Source organism: Leucoraja erinacea, chromosome 23, assembly GCF_028641065.1.
Source record: "Leucoraja erinacea ecotype New England chromosome 23, Leri_hhj_1, whole genome shotgun sequence".
Lineage (NCBI taxonomy): Eukaryota > Metazoa > Chordata > Chondrichthyes > Rajiformes > Rajidae > Leucoraja > Leucoraja erinaceus.
Genome location: NC_073399.1, coordinates 3,423,337 through 3,443,056, shown reverse-complemented (window position 1 = coordinate 3,443,056; position 19,720 = coordinate 3,423,337). Strand labels below are relative to the sequence as shown.

The following is a 19,720-nucleotide window of genomic DNA, read 5'->3' as shown; positions in this document are numbered from 1 at the left end:
GCTATTGGAATTAAGACGTCTCAATTTAATTGTAATAAAATGAGACGCGTGACATGCAGACAATTGGAGAAACTCCACGACATGCCAATTTTTTTCAATGCAACCCAGTCTGGAATACTACTTTGACCATATCTGTTCAAATTTAAATACTATTCGTTAAAATAGATTTTACTGTGGTAACACATTTAATTAGTAACAACTACTGAAGACTATATGACCCTTTATTAAGGCAGTGAAACAGCAAATTATACACAAATGGTCAAACATGAAAAATTTAATAAACATTTTTTAGTAAAAAGTGGATGTAACTGAGCTCATTAACAATTTACATGCACACAAACCTATATACATTTACTTGATTTTAATTTATAATTCCAGAATTGAAAGGTGCTTATAAACACTGGTTAGTATTAAAGAAATGTGTTCTATGAAAGTTATCCTCCAATTCAATAGCTGTACAATTACTGGAGAAAAAAAAAGTGGCCTTATATAAAAAAGCTATAGTGAAAGTAGCTAACCATGTGATCACTTACTAACTCAATACAGTTTCAAATGTAATTTCTTGTTTCCTGGAAGCATTTTCTCAAAAGCTGAATTCTTCAAAATGTCCACATGTGGTTTGTCCTATTGCAATTTTAAATCGAGGTGTAGTGCTGCAGTTCAGATTTTAAAATACAAGTTAGAAGTAGTGTAACATTGCCATGTACGCTGTCAGTTACATTGGTCTTCTGGCCATAAACTCAGATTACTGGTTCGATTTCCAAATAAATTGTATTGCAACAGGAAATTCTTCGTAAATCTATATAGGTCTGGTTAAATAAATGAACATTTTAAAGTTTCTCTCAAGTCTATTCTGACACTTTCCGGGGGAACTGAAGTCATTCCAAATACTTCCCTCCTGCATAATCAATCCACCAGAGGTGAGCAAACTTCTATTCAAAAATCATTCTGGTTAAACATGAATATTTGCCCAAAATTTTACCTGCTTGACAAGTTAAATTAGAATGTAAATCAGATGTTTAAAAAAAATGTTGCCAACTAGTGAATTAAGGTGTGATTATTTCACACGACTAACTATCAGAACTGAAAGCTGTTAAATTTCTATTGAAAATAGAGCATAAATTCTGAAGTCTCAAACAATTTAACATGACCAATGAACCGTCTTAAACTGCTCCATTTATACAACTGTTTGTAATGGTTTATTCTGCAAAATCTACAATGACCATTCCTTTATCAATTTATATCATTTTTTACCCAGATTGCCGGTTTGTTAGATAGAATTGTCTCTATCAGTGAAACGTATTTAAATCTCCTTTCGATCCAGACAAGATGTTTGTGTGCAGTTTATATTAAGGTTCTTCAATTCTAAATGCTTTGTACTGTATGCACATAAGTGACTAACAAATTGGGCATCCTGTTCAAAGCAAACAGCAGTTTAACCTTGTGCTTGGACCCCAAATTGCATAAACAATACAATATAAATCTATTCCATTAACTGATCTCAAGTTAATAGTTCAGTTGTGCAATTTCCATTGAACATTTTCCACATACACTGACCACACTTACGATGAATAGATGACAACTGTCCCCTCCTCCAAGATGATGCTCGGCATGAGCACACAACTCTCAGCAGACAAAAAACAATCTTTATTATCAGGTATAGCACACATTGAGTGACCTGACTGGCTGCTATCAAATTTCATACTGTAAACATCCAGATACAAGTTTAAACAGGCACAGTTAGTTCACTTTGTTTTAATATAAAAGGCTGAAGATTTGGTAATGTCTCTGTGGTCACTATGTTTGTCTTTCTATTTACTTTAGAGGATTCTTCTCAACTCTGAAAGATTGAAAATAGGAAAATGACAAATAATATGGAAGTAAGAGTATGCTGTTCTTTCAGTGGTCCATCCAAAGGTTCATTATCTTCCTTAGTTTAGTCGTTTAACACTGTCCTTTGAGAAGGCAGGATACAACACAGCAATACATTTGTTTGTAAATTATTTGTAATCATGTCATTTGTATTCATATCTTGTCGTCTGTCATTTCCAGGAATTGAGCATATACATCACGGGTGCATTCACCTTTGGTGTTGAATAAAAATTTGTAATAGCTGCCATCAGCGCAAATTGCTGCAATGAAATAAATCCATTATTGCATTAAATCTGGCTTTAAACATGACAATTGTTTTACTCTTTCATTAAAATAGAAAATAATTTCATGTTTTCATAAAGTGTCTCTGAACTATTTCTAATACATTTACATTCCTTCTTAAAAAAAGACAAATGCCATACATAATACTGTAGATGCACTCTTCACAGAAGCATGATCATCTCTCTGCATGTGTGCAATTCTCTACATATGCAGAATCTGCACATTTGCATTTCATATCTACATTACAGGCCGGTGAGTGGAAGAGAATGAAACTTACCCACAACAGCGTTTGTCTCAGCACCGAAGGCACAGATACAAGGTGACCCAGAAGGAACCTGAAACTTGGAAAAGCTCCACTTCGAGCTGAAGTATTTTGGAAGGAAGCTTGCAGATGCTAAACTGCAATCAGAGAGGTGGGAGTCAGGAAGGGAAAGGAAGATAGTGAAGAAAGAAATTAGTTACTAATAAAACAGCGTATCTACCAAAATAATATGGCATTTCAAAATATTTAGATCCAGCATTTGCAAAATACATGATGACGGCAATCTCCTTGTAATATGAATTTTGGCCCATTCACATTGACATCTGAAGATATGACAATATCGGGCAGCGCGACCAGCGTTGCAGTGGCCTCTGCAGTCCGCCTGTTTGGGGGGAGGGAACTTTATAATCTCTTCCCTATACGGGGGACCCGGCCTATTCCCTGTCAGGTCTCCATTGTCATTGGGGCCTAGCACCATGGAGTGGCCTCCAACCGGAACGACATGGGGGCTCCAGTCGCGGAGCCTGCGGACCTACCATCATGGAGATGGCCGAGTTCGGAACGGGAGGAGCTGTGGTGGCGCGCTCCTGCGGCCCGACTCCAGAGATTCGAAGGCGCCTGCCGCAGGCCCGGTGGACAGTGACATCGGGAACTCGCGGGTCCCTGGTGGGAGGCCGCTTTTCAGAGCTCCCGCAACGGCAACTGAATTGTGGGGTTGAAAACGACCCGGAGTGGGGCCTTGCATCGCCCGGTGCGGCTTTAACGGCCGCGGGACTTGCTAGCGCCCGCTGATGGCTCCAACGTCAAGACACAGAGCGCGGCCTTAATGGCTGCGGGACTTACCATCGCCCACGGGGGCTTTGACTGACATCGGGAGAAGAATGGAGAGCAGGGGAGAGACAAGACTTTGCCTTCCATCACAGTGAGGAGGAGATTCACTGTGATGGATGTTTGTGTAAATTGTGTTGGTGTGTGCCTTGGTTCTTTTCTTGCATGATTGCAGAAACCAAATTTCGTTTGAACTTCATTTGAGGTTCAAATGACAATAAACGGTATTGCATTGTATATGATGCTAGAGGATTAAAGGTTAAATTATGAGTACATAATTGTATACCTTCAAATTCAAATGGTTGGGTTGACCAAACCAAATAATCTGAAGCGATTAAAGAATTCATTAAAATAAGAATTTGAAATCAGTATAAACTCACTGCATGACATGGTGAACATCTGGAATTTACCTCCAAGAGAGCCTGGATACTGAATTAATTCAAATTTTTGAAAAATCTTTTTTAAGGGAACATATGGTTAAGGAAGTAAAAGTGGGTGTCAAATTGACATTAAAATCAAACATTACCTAATTGAACGAAATAAGCTTAAAGGCTGCTGCCATTCTAATGTAACTGGCTGAAATATTTTAAGCAAATTCCAAGTTCTAAATCAGACAAGGTCATTCATGTACAACATTCACATTTCTAAAATCATTATTCCTGACTTTCTTTGTTCAGCAGAACCAGAAGAGAAGATTATACCATGTAAATTGGCATGGAAGGCATTTTGTTAACAATTTCCAATATAAATGCAACTGTTTAAAGAGAAGTCGATGTACCCGTTTGTAAATCTCATTATTTACCTGGACTGTTTGTTTCTTTTGGGATCCTCGGCTGCAAAAATATGAACAGTCCCATGATCACTTGACACGCAGATTAAAGAAGCATCTTGATTAAAATTAATGCTGCAAGACAAAATGTTCATTATTGCTACAGGGGAAAAAAAACACAATTTCAACTGTCCAATACAATCCCCCCACCCTCAGTCTCTGGTTTTGTAAGCAGCAAAATGTGTGATTTTTTTCCTGTTATTGAACAGTAGTCAAAAGAATGGAGGGGATGAACAGGAGCAGACAATGCCAATCTACCCCACTGATGGGTATAGACACAGAAAGGTATGAGCCCAGACCTGCTTCACCATTTAAAAAGATCAAAGTCGACCTGATTGTAACCTCATCTCCACTGGATGTCTCCATACAGTAACCTTTCTTCACAGTGCTCAAGTCTTTACCCATGCCTTAAAGATATTCACTCTGCTCCCACCAACCTTGAGGGAGAGAACTACAAGGACTTCCAACCAAATAAATGTCACCTCTCATTTCACCATCATCTCTATTCACCATCATCTTTTACATTTGAATCGCAATCCAAACAAATACACTCCGGAATTGTTTAATTGCCAAAACGTAAATCATAATATTGAGATTTTAGAAATGGAAGCAACTTGTTCAGATTATGCAGGGTTACATCACAATGTAGAACCAGGAAACTTCTAAAAATGCTCTGTAGAAGACACTACAACTTAGTAAAAAAAAGTGACAATTGGAAAAATGACAATGCTGGAGCATCTGGACAGATGGTTGGACAAAAGCCAGAGATGAAGAGACAAAAGAATAGAAGAATATACCATATTCTTAACACAAAATTAGTTAACCGATGTTGAAAGGTATTAATGCAGGCTGCAGTGTTTTAAACATACCAATAGATATTTGCTGCTTGTGACCCCCTCCTCAACTCTTGAATGAGTTGCCCTGTAGTAGTGTCAAAAACTCGGACCAAGGTTCCCTGTGACAAAGATATAAAGCACTTCTTAAAATACATATTCAATGTTATAATTTAAACTACAAATCATTGATTTAGAATCAATTTTATAAAGTTAGCTTTTAGCTTGCATCCAAAAATTCGAGTCACTTATACCAGTTTATTGCTGCTAGATGGTAAATATTTGGACATTGGATAGGAGTAATATTACAATGATTTTCAAGTTACTTGAGTTCACAAAGTTCCAATTATTGTTTGACATTTATTAATATTCTAGAATTCTGCATTTTATCTAATACCCTACTGTTGGTGAAATTATCAAAACTTTTCAGAGTAATACAGAGTGGAAACAGGCCCTTCGGCCCAACTTGCCCACACACCGGCCAACATGTCCCAGCTACACTAGTCCCACTTACCTGTGCTTGGTCCATATCCCTCCAATTCTGTCCTATCCGTGTACCTGTCTCTTGTTTCTTACACAATGGGATAGTCCCAGCCTCAACTACCTCCTCTAGCAGCTTGTTCCATACACCCACCACTCTTTGTGTGAAAACATTACCCCTCAGATTCTTATTAAATCTTTTCCCCTTCACCTTGAACCTATGTCCTCTGGCCCTCGATTCCCCTACTCTGGGCAAGAGACTGTGCATTTACCCAATCTATTCCTCTCATGATTTTGTACACCTCTATAAGATCTCCCCTCATCCTCCTGCGCTCCATAGAATAGAGACCCAGCCTACTCAACCTCTCCCTGTAGCTCACACCCTCTATCCTGGCAACATCCTTGTAAATCATTTCTGAACCCTTTCAAGCTTGACTATAACATGGTGCCCAGAACTGAACATAATATTCTAAATGCTGTCTCACCAACATCTTATACAACTGCAACATGACCTCCCAACATCTATACTCAATACTCTGACTGATGTAGGCCAAAGTGCCAAAAGCCTTGTTAACCACCTTATCTACCTGCGACTCGACCTTCAAAGAACCATGCACCTGTACTCCTAGATCCCTCTGCTCAACAACACTATGCAGAGGCCTCCCATTTACTGTGTAGGTCCTGCCCCTGTTCGACGTCCCAAAATGCAACACCTCACACGTCTCTGTATTAAATTCCATCAACATTCCTCCGCCCACCTGGCTAATCGATCCAGATCCTGCTGCAATCATTCACAACCATCTTCACTACCTGCAAAACCACTCACTTTTGTATCATCAGCAAACTTGCTAATCTTGCCCAGTATGTTCTCATCCAAATCATTGATGTAGATGACAAACAGTAATGGCCCCAGCACCGAACCCTGGGGCACACCACTAGTCACAGGCCTCCAGTCTGAGAAGCAACCTTCCACCATCACCCTCTGCTTCCTTCCATGGAGCCAATTTGCTATCTGTTCAGCTATCTCTCCTTGGATCCCATGCGATCTAACCTTCCAGAGCAGCCTACCATGCGGAACCTTGTCGAATGCTTTGCTGAAATCCATGTACACAACATCTACATCTCTGCTCTCATCAACCTTTTTGATCATGTCTGTAAAAAAATCAGACTTGTGAGACACGACCTTCCACGTACAAATCCATGCGGACTGTCCCTAATCAGCCCTTGCCCATCCAAATGCCTGTATAGCCTATCCCTCAGAATACTCTCTAGTAATTTTCCAACTCAGCAGCCTATTGCTCCCAGCGTTTTCCCTGCAGCCACTTAAAAAGAGGCACATTGAGCTGCCAGTCCTCCCCCTTCCTTAACCCGGTTTCAGTCTTGGCTACAACATCCCAGTAGCACGTATCTCCATGCCCTGAGCTCATTTGCCTTACCCGTTAGGCCCCTTGCATTAAAATACGTGCAGTTTAAACATGGAAAATAGGTGCAGCAGTAGGCCATTTGGCCCTTCGAGCCTGCTCCGCCATTCAATATGATCATGGCTGACTAACCCATAAACTAACCTTCCTTCCTCGCTCTCCGTCTTTCACCTGCCTATTCTGTCCACGAACCTTCCTCACACCACCCTCCATACCAACTTCTAGTTTCTCATGTGCCTCTGTCCTGCACAAGATTCCCCCACCCCCCCACCAATCTAGTTTAAACCCTCCTGTGTAGCGTTAGCAACACTGCCCGCTGGGATGTTGGTCCTCCCCTCCCTTTTGTACAGGTCACCCCTGCCCCAGAAGAGATCTCGGTGATCCAGAAATCTAAATCCTTGCCCCTGCACCAACTCCTCAGCCACACATTCATTTCCCTTATCTTCCTGTTCTTGCCTTCAGTAGAACGATGTACTGGAAGCGATCCTGAGATCATTACCCTGCAGGTCCTGCTTTTCAGTCTTCTACCTAATTTCGTAAACTTGTGTTGCAGAACCTCCTTCCTCTTCTGACCTATATCAGTCATGCCAACATGCACAACAACCTCCGGCTGCTCCCCCTCACTCTTGAGTATGCCGTGCAGCCGCTCCGTGAGGTCCTGGGCCCTGGCACCAGGGAGGCAACACTCCATCCTGGAGTCTCGCAGAATCTCCTGTCCGCACCTCTGACTATCGTGTCTCCCACCACTACGGCTCTGCCTGACATCACTCTTCTTCGTTGAGCCTCAGCACCAGAGTTTAAGCACCTTTACTACATATCTTTAAACTTTAGTTATTTGATATGTGAATTTGACTAAATAGACAATGGTAAACACACAAGCTGTTAAATTATCCTCACCATCTGGGAAATAATTGTAAAATCAAGTTCCTAATTAATAAAGGTGCTTATTCGACTGGAGAAGCAAAACAATATTCAACAAGCAAAGAAAAAGACAATTTCTTCCCTCAATGTCCGCACTGACCTTTTCTGAAGCTGTGGCAATGCGAGTTCCCTGAAGGTTTAAAGCAATGCAGCACAAAGCTCCTTCATGTGCAGGTATGTCAACTGGAGGCTTTTCAGTGCTGGCCAAGTCTACGATTTGCACATGCCCAGTGTGGGTTCCTGGAAATGCGAGAAGTGAATTGTTGCTGTTTGGACAAAGGACGCACAATCCTGCAAAATGGAGACAAAAGAACAAAATTGCAGTTAATCGGTCCTGGAAACTCACAAACATTCAAGGTTTTTAAAGCGTGTCACACTTAAGCCACAGAAGTCTGAATTCAAAACATCCATCTGCAGTTGCTGGAGAAAATCAGCAGGTGAGATATGCAAGGATTGCATGAGGCTGCCTCACCCGCCGAGCTTCTCCAGCTATTTTTGTCTACCCTCTGTGAACACGTGATTTGATGCCTGCCATCCCGGGCGGGATCCACGTGTACATGTGATAGATGTGGCCCGCCATCCGCTCACAGACATGCGTCCCGGCCCCTATGCAGAACAAGGTTGCCCAACCCTGACTTAGCCCTTCACGATGTAAATGAAATATCGGAAGCAAAATACACAATTGCAGATGTCATCTCATCAAGAGTATACATTTTTTTACAAATCACTTAGATAACATGATTTGAGTGCAGAAAATAAATGGAATTGACTGTTAATTTGGTCACTCACTTCATTTTGCTGCTATTACCAAAAGTGTGTTTCTACTAAATATGCACTTCACTAGCAGCCCTTGATTTTACATGTGTTTTTGTCAGTCAGATTTACTATTGAGCCAGCCTGTGCTCCGGGATTTGAAGGTTTCAGCTACAGGAAGGGGTTGGATAGACATGGATCATTTTCTCTGGAATGTCAGAGGTTGGGGAAATACTTTATAGAGGTATATAAAGTTACAAGGTCTACAGCCAGAACCTTTTCCCCCCCTCAGGGTAGAAATGTTTAACACTAGAGGGCGAAGATGTAAGGTGAGAGGGGGAAAGTTGAATGGAGACGTGCAGGGCAATTTTTTTTACATCGAGGGTGTTGAGGGCCTGGAACACATTACATGGGGTGGGGGTGGAGGCAGATACGATAGTGGCATTTTACAGGCTTTCAGATAGGCACATGAAGTGCAGAGAATAGAGGGATATTGATCATGTGAGGGCAGTTGAAATCAGTTCAGCATTTCAGCATTTATACTATGGGCTGAAGGCCCCTTCCTGTGCTGTAATGTTCTACATAATACCAATGACTACACGTAAGTTTTTGGGATATGTAACAGTTTGCTGAACATCAACAATGCGTAGTGGCAACGGAGAATTCAACATTTACCCACAGATAAAAAAGTCACCAAATTTCTGACGAGCCTTGTGATCCTTGTCAATAGCAGAAAAAAAACAGAGCAGCTCTGATCATCTACCCTGAAAAATATAACTTACCTTTTGGGTTGTAGCATGTTTCAAAGACATGGAGTTGATGTGGATTGTGAGTAAATGTGAAGACTTTAATCATGGAATCCAGAACAACCACAATCCTGTAACAAGGGAAATAAAGTTGGTGGTGGGATTGAGAGAGAAGTCATGAATTAAAATAGTATCCAAGGCTTTCCAAAAGCTCAAGTAGAAAATGTAGTTAACCCCTCATCTTCCTATACTCTCTCAGGAAAAGAAAACATTACATATACCTCTTAAACGACCTTATTGACCCGTCCTGCAATTGAAGGATTAGTGGAGAAACACTGCAAAACGTTCTAGTTATTTTACACCACTCATTAATCTGCCATTCAGTGGGTATTCCATTCCATGCTGCACTTCCCCCCAAATCATTACCTCTCATCTTTCTGGATTAAATTCTCATTTGCCATTTTTCTGTCCAAATGACAAAACCATTTTGTTCTTTCCAGAGAATGAAGTCTTCTTCCTGATTTAAAAATTAGATCCTAACATAGCACTTTGATCCCATAGGCTTTTACTTTATAGATTCAGCCGCTATGTCAGATCCTGGCAAAACCCACGCTTACATTAACACAAACTACACTAATTGGATTTCTCTCATCACCCCTCCCGCTTGTTATCTCCTCAAAATATTCAATTGTTGGTTTGACACCTTTCTTCATGCAAATCCACATTGACAAGTCCTTATTAACAAAACATTTTAGAAATGAGTTGAGTGATACCACAATTTTTAAGCAAAGGAAGCTATAGGTCAGGAGCTCACACGGCACCTGACCCACCTTCTTTAGGATCTATAGGTAATCACACACTTGCAAACTAATGAGATTTCCTATTTCTAAGTTAGCAATTACATGCATTTTAAATAAGTCAGCCCCTCATGCTTCCTCTCATATCCAATTAACCTTGAGCGATGTGCTTCTCCATTTAATGTGGTAGTTCTGAACAAAAATACTTAACATGGGCATCCCAGGGCTGGAACAAGAGCAGCATCCACAGACGCATTAGCTGGCAAGCAAGCAATTTACTAGCTCTGTTAAAGCCTAAGAATCATTGAACCTGCGTTCCATTGTCTTCTAAAGCCCCTTTACAATCTGACTCCCAACGTAGATGAAAAGCTGTTATTATCACAGCACAGCAGTTAAAAGCAGGAAAATCTACAAAGTTCGTGCATTAATACATTTGCAGAATGGGTAGGTAATTGCAAGCAACTACATTTTTGACAATGTGCATATTCTTAGATGAAAATTAAGTTCCGTGTTCATTAGTTAATTAAAATTTAGAAGTAATTTTAACTATAGAAAACAACTTGTATAATGCACATGAATTTTCAAAACTTATTTAATTCTAAAAGGCCTGAGGTAGTAAAGGTCAGCAAAAAAACAAGCCCATACAAGAGATGCCATGGTTTATTGTCCATGTGTCTGCATTGGTGAATGTGGACCGTGTTTATCAGCCATAATTCTCTTCATCTTAGCTCGTGATCCAGCAAAATAAAAATGCAAAATGTTGGCTGGAAATGGAGCATTGTCTTCTGTAATAATCAATTAAACTATGAATTTTAGATTAGCAATGCATATTGAAATATTAAAGAAAGGGACTAAATTCCAACGGAGATTAATTTCCAAGAGTTACCTGTCTCTCCGCAGTTTAACAGCTTTGACCTCGGTAGAAAACTCAATTTCAATAACAGTTTTCTTCTTTAAATCATCCCATATCATCACTGCAAAACAACACAGCAATTCATAATTTTCTCCCAAAATGACAAATTCTACAAAAAGTATTTAATTAAATATTTTTTTTACAGAGCCTTTCAAAAGATTCGACCCAACTTAATTCTGACTTCTACGCAGAGTAAATTTAAGCCAAAATGCACTGCCAGGTGTATAACCAAGTATAAATGAGAGTTTTGGATAAACATTAAAGCACGAATTGGCTATCAAAATAATAGTAAGGCACCATGCCCATGCTAAATCGTTGTGTGGATACAAAAGCACTTTCAGACAAAAGCTGATACATGATTAAATGTGTACATTGTGATGCTGCATTCAAGTACAACAAAACACAAACAAAACCTTCACTATTAAAAGGCATTGAGCAGTGACATTGAGCAATGCAAAAAATAGAACCAACTAAACTTTCTATTGAAAGCTTGAACTGGCCTGGAGTGAATCAACTAACTCCACAGGAAAACCCACTACATTATTGTGCCCAAGTTAAGGACGTCCATTTTAACCAGGTCACAAATCAGCCTTCAATCCGCACAGATGACAAACTGTGTTCCACTATTTTAAGGACTAAGACCAAATTTCCACATTGAGCAATATATACCTTTATTGGGAGGATACTTGGGCTTCTTACCACCTCCGACCAAAGCTAAATAATTACATCGAAAAAGCATCTCGACATGACCAACTCCTCCTTCCATAAATTCTGCAAAAGAAGTTACAATTGCCTGAATATAGACTGATACAACATAAAACATTACAAAAGTGCTCAAATGGGTATAATCAAGAAATGTATGATCATCCCAATTAGATTGTGAAATTTGTTCATACTTGTGTATTAAGCTGGAAAATAAATATCTTACACCGAAACAAGAAATACAATCAAACTGCACAAATCTTCCACATGAACTATCATATACTTGCATTATTATCATAAGCCATTCCAAATTTTAGTGCTCAATAGGAAAAGTAAGTAAGCAATCAACATTGGAGATCGAAAATGTCATTTTGCTTCAAAATGTCGTAGGATATTCTGGGGCTCCTAACAATGCTCACTATTTATTTATCTAATAGATTATGCCTGATAATGCAGCACTTTGCTATTGTTTTGTATGTCAACAAGGAAAAGATTCACATTGGTAATCTGTACAGGATGTCTGAATATTAAAATTCTAAAAATAGGACATTGACAGAGAAAACAAGCATTTTTTGCTGCTTTCCAGAGAAGTCCAACATGGCTACTAGCGACAAGATTCTTACACCGTAGCACAGCAGGAGAGTCGCTGCCTTGCAGCGCCAGTGTCCCGTGTTCGATTCTGACTATTGGTGCTTGTCTTTATGGAGTTTGTACGTTCTCCCCATGACCTTCATGGGTTTTCTCCATCAGCTCCAGTTTCCTCCCACACTCCAAAGACGTACATGTTTGTAGGTTAATTGCCTTGGTAAAATTGTATATTGTTCCTAGCGTGCGTAGTGTACGGGAATCACTGGTGGATGTCGAATCGGTGGGCCGAAGGGCCTTTTTCCGTACTGTATCTCAAAACTAAAATATTCATCCCTTGCTTAAATGTTTTTATATGACTGATCATACTTATATTTTGGATATCAGATGAAGTAAATAAAACTGATCGTATATTCAACACTTAAGTTATCAATTACTTTAAAAAATAAAAGCAGAATAAATCACAAATCTGCATTACCTGACTGGCGATACGCCTCACCTTGTTTTTCCTTCTCCTTTAATGGATCAGTGTTATAAACTCGGAATCCATTTTCCATTCCACATGCAAAACAACCTGCAATTGAGAAACAGATTGGTTTGAGCCTCTTCACATGATTTTTAGTATTGAGAAGGAATATTTTAATCAGAAGCACAGCTCATTTAAAAAAACCCATAATACCAATAATGTCCCACCTCAAATTAAGAAAATGTTGAGTCTAGGAATATTCAAGGAATAATGAATAAGACTGTAACATAGTCTTTCAACAATAACCACTGAGGAGTCTTTACTAATTCACAATAGAATAAATCCAGTATTTTAAAAGGTTAACATTCCTAGAAGGATAACATTGTATAAGTGATGCAGTTACGTTTTATAGCAACATATTAAATCGACAGTTAATTGGCCAAAGTATAGGCGGGTGACAGGAGTGATGAAGTAATTTGGAGAGGAAAGTGGGGTTAGAATAGATGTGCATTTGATGGTTAGTGTAGGAAGGAACCGCAGATGCTGGCTTAAACCAAAGACAGTCACAAAATGCTGGAGTATCTCAGCAGGACAGGCAGCATCTCTGGAGAGAGGGAGTGGGAGACATTTTGGATTGAGACCCTTCTTCAGACTAGTCAGTGGGAAAGGGAACAAGATATATAGAGTGATGGAGAGAGATATAGAACAAATGAATGAAATATATGTAAAAAAGTAACAATGATGAATGAAGTAGGTCATTGTTAGCTAGGTGAGAACGGGAACCTGGTGCGACTTGGGTGGAGGAAGGATGGAGAGAGAGGGAGTGCAGGGGGTTATTTGAAGTTAGAGAAATCAATGTTAATACCATGGGGCTGTAAGCTGCCCAAGCAAAATATGAGGTGCTGTTCCTCCAATTTTGCGATCAGCCTCACTCTGACAATGGAGGTGGCCTAGGACAGAAAGGTCAGTGGGAATGGGAAGGAGAATTAAAGTGTTTGGCAACCGGGAGATCAGGTAGGTCAAGGCGGACTGAGCGAAGGTGTTCAGTGAAACGATTGCTGAGTGCCAAAGGACATGGATCAATGCAGTACTGATTAGAAATCTGTAGACCATTTGAAGAATGTCACCAGCAAAAGTTGGAATATTGTAGGCTGATATTTTTATTGAAAAGTATTACCGCTGGTTTACTGATCCTCGATTTAGATCACTATTCGTTTTAGAATGGCAATCTCGGGTTTGTTATGCTGGCCAGGAGATTGTGAGACTGATTTGTAAAACAGCTCAAGTTTCAATTCATCCCCATTTTTAATTTTCATCTCCCACACTGGAATTTGGAGCACTCTCTCCATTGCCACAACCATTCTACAATTGTTTAATTGAATAGCAAAGTGGACCCAAATAACTGAATCCCCCTAATTTAATACATGGGTAATACATATTTTAAGGTCCACAAATTAGCAGGCACATTTTACACATTTAGTGCATATTTGTTTAGGCAGTATTCTGACTTGATGACCAGTAATAATCCCATGGATAGAAGCTTCGTACCTTTGGTTATTCAGCCAAGCAAACACATCAAAATGTCCGGATATACTGGACAAAGTTTGAGAGGATTTACTAGACTATTACCCGAAATGCTCAGGATGTCCTTTGAGGAAGGTTTTTGGACAAGCTAGGCAAAAGCTTACCTGCAAAAGAGCATGAGGGAACTTGATTGAAACATACAAGATCCTGAGATGCTTTTAAATGATGAGGCAGTGGGCACCTTTATTAATGTGAAAAAAATCTAGAACCAGGAGTCACTGCTTAAAAATAACGGGCTGCCTATTATGACAGAAGCTGCAATTTGTTTCTCAGATTCATGACTGTTTGGAATGGTATTCCTCAAACAATAGAGGAAGGAGAGCCTCTGAACTTTAAAGCATGGATAGATGTATACGATAAGAAAGGTGCTGAAAGATTGCCATTTGTAGACAGGAATGGTGCCGAGTTTATAATCAGCCATGATCTGGAATAGAAACATAGAAACAGAGAAAATGGGTGCAGAAGTAGGCCATTCGGCTCTTCGAGCCAGCACCGTCATTCAACATGATCATGGCTGATCATAACACCAAAACAAGCTTAAATGATCATATGCCTTGCTCCTCCTGCAAATTCAGAGTGCTAGAGTAACTCAGCATGCCAGGCAGATGCTGCCTGACCCAGTTACTCCAACACCTTGTGTCTTGTTTTTGTAAACCATCATCTACATTTTCTTGTGAATGCAAACTCACATGTTTGTTTACTCAGCAGCACCGTGTAGATGAGTGATATATAACACTGCAATTTGCTTGGCCCACATAGATCATGCCAATGTCTTTCTCCAAATCACGGCACCATATAATGAAATTCATGCTATTGACACATGCTCGCATAATCAGACACTCATATAGACGTTGTATTTTAATATTTTGTATTAAAAGAGTAGGAAGATCAGATAAACCACAAAGTCAAGAGGTTCCTTGCAATTAAAAGTGCTCTCAAAGCCCTCAATTATATCATGGCTGACTTCAAATTAATTACCTTATCCCATGGTCTCTAAAAGCATCCTCTCAAATCAAGAATATTTCAGTAATCCCACCATCCACAAGGTTTTGAGTCAAAGTCCACATTTGAATTAAATGTTGCAGATAAAAATCCTTTCTGAATTACCTGGAAGATCATCTTGTTTGGATACACCATTGCGGAGGAATAGAGTTGCTATTTGCACCCTACAAAATCCTCATCTTTGCAACCAATTATATTGCGTTACGTAACACCATAAACATTGCAAAAGCAGCTCAAGCTTTACACAAATTAAACACCGATTCATGCAAAATATCATGCAAGTGATAAAACAATTAAGAAGCATGAAAAAGGAGCTTAAAAGGCGTTTGGAAATGATTTGGGAGAATTGGGGCGAGTTGAAGCAGCCTCTGGCAAAAAAATAGGATACCCAAAAAAAACATTTGGAAGAATGCAGGGCTTCGGAGTTAGAGAGCATGTAATGGTTAAGAAAAATAACTAGGATTTTAAAATAAAAGTATGCCCATAACAAGAGTAATTATAGAGTGGTGAACAAGTATTATTCCAATTTAGAATACTGCCAGGATTTCAACAAGCTCAAGTTTAGGAGGAATAGTGGAAAGCCAACTACGAGAGAATTGGATTAATTCCAAATCTAAAAGGGGTACGAGCCAACTTTAGAAATACGGTTTTCATGACTTTGCTCCCAAGTTGAGCAAACATCCATCAGCAGCTTCCTTTGTATTATCCTCTATCGATGCAAACTCCCAGCACAGCACTATAGCAATCCTCAATGCAACAACATGTTGCAAAGAATGAATCTGTGCTTGCAACATTTTCAAACACGTTTAACAAGGTTAACCTTTGGAGCGCAAGAGAAGGTAAACATGAAAAGTTGAATTCATTGCATGCTTCTGGAATCTGGAGGAATGCTGTCCTTGGTCGTGTTGCAACAAACACTATACAAATTTTAAATTCTGATTATTCTTTACCACAATTTGGAGAAGAAAATCAGAACTTGTCACTGCAAAATAGCAGGCAGGTGATCCTGTGCAGTGAAGTTCTGACCTTGAAATGCTTTGGGTAAATTAAAAAGATCACAGGTCTGGGTTCTGCCCTTTGTAGAAAAATTATAACACACTGCAGGTCCCAAACAAAACTGAGCACTGCACGACGTGGCATGGATTTCACCTCTGAAGGTAACACTGTCTGGTGCTAGTCGCAAGGTTTTATTGGGCACAGCCTGCTACTCTATCAATTACAATGAACCAGTCACAACAATGAAAGTTTAAAAAAACTTATATTTCTTGGTAGCATACATAACAGTTTAAGAATTAAGAACAAACTCTTAAACATTTTGCAAATATGGAAAGTTAAAGTAATGAGTAAATTACACTGCTCAGTTTCTCAGGGCCCCAGCATCTGCACAGCAACAATATTGGCCTCGTGTTCCTCAGTTGATTATAGCTCAAAAACTTCAGGACAGTGAGGACATTGTGCAAGTAGACACAAGCTACTGCAGATGCTGAAATCTTGCATAGAATATAACGTACTGGAGCAACTCATTGGGTCAAGCAGCATCTCTGGAGGAAATAGATAGGCGACATTTTGGGCTAGGAATGAGTTGAAATGTTTTTATGTAAGGAAGTTGTTGAAATTCTTGTCAATTTAGAGCTTTAAAATAGTTGCCACCTTCAACTTCTGTAACAGAATGTGTGGTCAAGAACTGCAGATGCGGGTTTAAATCGAAGGTGGACACAAACTGCTGGAGTACCAGGCAGCATCTCTGGAGAGAAGGATTGGATGATGTTTCGGGTCAAGACCCTTCTTCAGACAAATGTCAGGGGATCCCGCAGCTCCGCTCTTGCTCCCCCTCCCCCTATTCGTAACAATGACAGAGTACCCCTAGTCCTCATCTTCCACCCCATCAGCTGTCGCATACAGCATATAATCTTCCAACATTTTTGCCACCTCCAACGGGATCCTACAACTAGCCACATCCTCCCATCTCCACCCATTTCTGCTTCGCGCAGAGACCGTTCCCTCTGCAACTCCCTGGCCAACTCGTCTCTTCCCACCCAAACTAACCTCTCCCCAGGTACTTTCCCCTGCAACCGCAGGAGATCCAACACCTGTCCCTTTACCTCCCCCCTCGACTCCGTCCAAGGATCCCAACAGTCATTTCAGGCGAGGTAGAGTTTCACTTGCACCTCCTCCAACCTCATCTACTGTATCCGCTGCTCCAGCTGTCGACTCCTGTATATCGGTGAGGCCAAGCGCAGGCTCGGCTATCATTTCGCTGAACACCTCTGCTCAGTATGCCTAAACCTACCTGATCTCCCAGTTGCTCAGCACTTTAACTCCCCCTCCCATTCCCAATCTGACCTTTCTGTCCTGGGCCTCTCCATTGTCAGAGTGAGGCCCAGCACAAATTGGAAGAACAGCTCGTCATATTTCGCTTGGGCAGCTTACACCCCTGCAGTATGAACATTAACTTCTCTAACTTCAAATAGTCCTTGCTTCCCCCCCCCCCCCCATGCTCTCTCTCTCTCTCTCTCACCATCCCCTCCCCCTTCCCAGTTCTCCCACCAGTCTTACTGTCTCAGACTATATTTTATCTCAGTACCGCCCACTCCCCTGACATCAGTCTGAAGAAGGGTTTCTACCCAAAACGTCACCCATTCCTTCTCTCCAGCGATGCTGCCTGTCCCGCTGAGTTACTCCAGCATTTTGTGTGTACCTTCGACTGTAACAGAATAACCTGGAGAGGAACACGGTATCACCGATGCCAACGCCCGCAGTTGTACTTTGAATTATACATAAACTCCATAACTGAGACTTGCCGCCATTTTTATAGCTTCAATACTTTGTGGTTTCCAGTCATGGAACATTGGTAGACTAGTCTGTTTATGTTCACAGCTGCAATATTAAGTTTAACACTATCACACAAGCTGCCAGCTCTGATAGGTTAATGCAATTCTCAAATATGGAATGAAGTTTAAGATTGATATGCCTACCCTCTGCCAAAACTCCCTGGGCAAGATGGTCAAAATATACCATTCCAAAGATGCATTGGGAAAGGTACATTCCAACTTAATCATTTTGCAAATATGGAATGTTAAAGTAATGAGAGAATTACACTGCACTGTTTCTCATGACCTAACCAAGAAACTACAGAGTGTAGAACTATGGAGTTCCTCCAGCCTTTTTTTTTGCTCAAGATTTCAGAATCTAGTTTCTTACTTCTCTATTTTATGCTTCCAAGATCAATTTCGCTGCAGCTTCTGACTTGGTTGAATTTCATCCAACACCACATTTTTGCAGCAGATCTTATCATGCAGCTCATTGTGAATTATACCTCAGGAAATGATTCCCAACATTGCATATGTAATCAAACATGGATTATTGCTTTTTAAAATCATGTTGCCAATTCAGAAAATGCACATTTCAGCAAGTTTGTGGAGATACTTCCTCCCGTTTGCTTCAATTTGCAGTATTTGTCCTGTCCAAGTGCAATGATTTTTTGTTTTGATTCATGAAGAAAGATCATTGCTACACCTGTTTTGGGAGGAAAAAAGTTTTGCTACGAGGGGTAAAAGTAGCAAATTTAAGAATATATTTATCATTCCTGTGATTTATATAAATGTACTAAAATCTTCTCATGAGTACACATTTTCCCTCTAATCTCAGCTACTTCCCTTCGACATTCCTTAAAAAAATGTTGTGTAGGCTCAAAATAAAAATCAGCACTTTCTTTCAAACTGGAGTAGAATGTAAGCATCCTGAACTTTGTAAAACATTTCTTTTACAGCTGCTTTACTTGGCTACTAGGCCTGAATTAGGCCGCAGCATCTTCTCAATAATCTCAACCCCCAACCCATTCCTTCAAACCATGCTGAAAGCCTGAGACTATAGAACTCTCTATTCTAACAGACTGCACATTCACCTGGCGGCATCCAGATCCTTTAGCGCCTATTGCAAAAATAACATGAGCATGAATCCACAACAACGCCAACCCAGAACCACGCTAATCGTGATGCCCTATACAGTACTGACATGCTGTTCATTCAAATTAAAAACCAAGCTGTGAATAGATCTGCAGATAATATCAGAAAGCCGTATTAACTGGTTGTACCAATGCTCCTCAATTTAGACTCTACATCTCAGCAAGGATTCAGCAGGTCAGGCAGCATGTGCAGTGCGAAGCAGACAGACGGCATTTCAGGTGGGAACCCATCTTCATTGTGAAAAAAGATTCTAACCCAAAACATCATTTATGGATCAACAGGTGATGATATTGGGCATCACTAGGAACGTCATCTGTGATGCATGGAACGAGTGGAATCAGTCCTAAGAAATGAAAATTATGATGCACAAATAACTACGTACGCTCATCAGAGGAAAAATGTTGACTAATCCAAGAGCAGAAACTCCCTGCTTCCATTTGGACTTGGACCATCAGATTATACATTTCGAACCAAGAAGA

General features: G+C 40.2%; 1 protein-coding gene across 2 annotated transcripts in view; it reads right to left on the bottom strand.

Annotated features, from left to right (window-relative positions):
• Positions 1-203: 203 nt before the first annotated feature.
• Positions 204-19,720, bottom strand: part of wdr45b (WD repeat domain 45B) — a 23,466-nt gene continuing 3,949 nt past the window's right edge. The window contains exons 2-10 of one of the 2 annotated variants that reach the window (XM_055653679.1): positions 12,724-12,798; positions 11,607-11,708; positions 10,911-10,998; positions 9,264-9,358; positions 7,829-8,019; positions 4,943-5,028; positions 4,047-4,148; positions 2,432-2,553; positions 204-2,132 (exon numbers count right to left, since the gene is read on the bottom strand). In XM_055653679.1, coding sequence (XP_055509654.1) covers positions 2,026-2,132; positions 2,432-2,553; positions 4,047-4,148; positions 4,943-5,028; positions 7,829-8,019; positions 9,264-9,358; positions 10,911-10,998; positions 11,607-11,708; positions 12,724-12,798 — 968 coding nt within the window. In that variant the 3' untranslated portion in view covers positions 204-2,025. Of the gene's footprint in view, positions 2,133-2,431; positions 2,554-4,046; positions 4,149-4,942; positions 5,029-7,828; positions 8,020-9,263; positions 9,359-10,910; positions 10,999-11,606; positions 11,709-12,702; positions 12,799-19,720 lie in introns of both variants that reach the window. The other variant, XM_055653678.1, reaches the window with a different exon arrangement.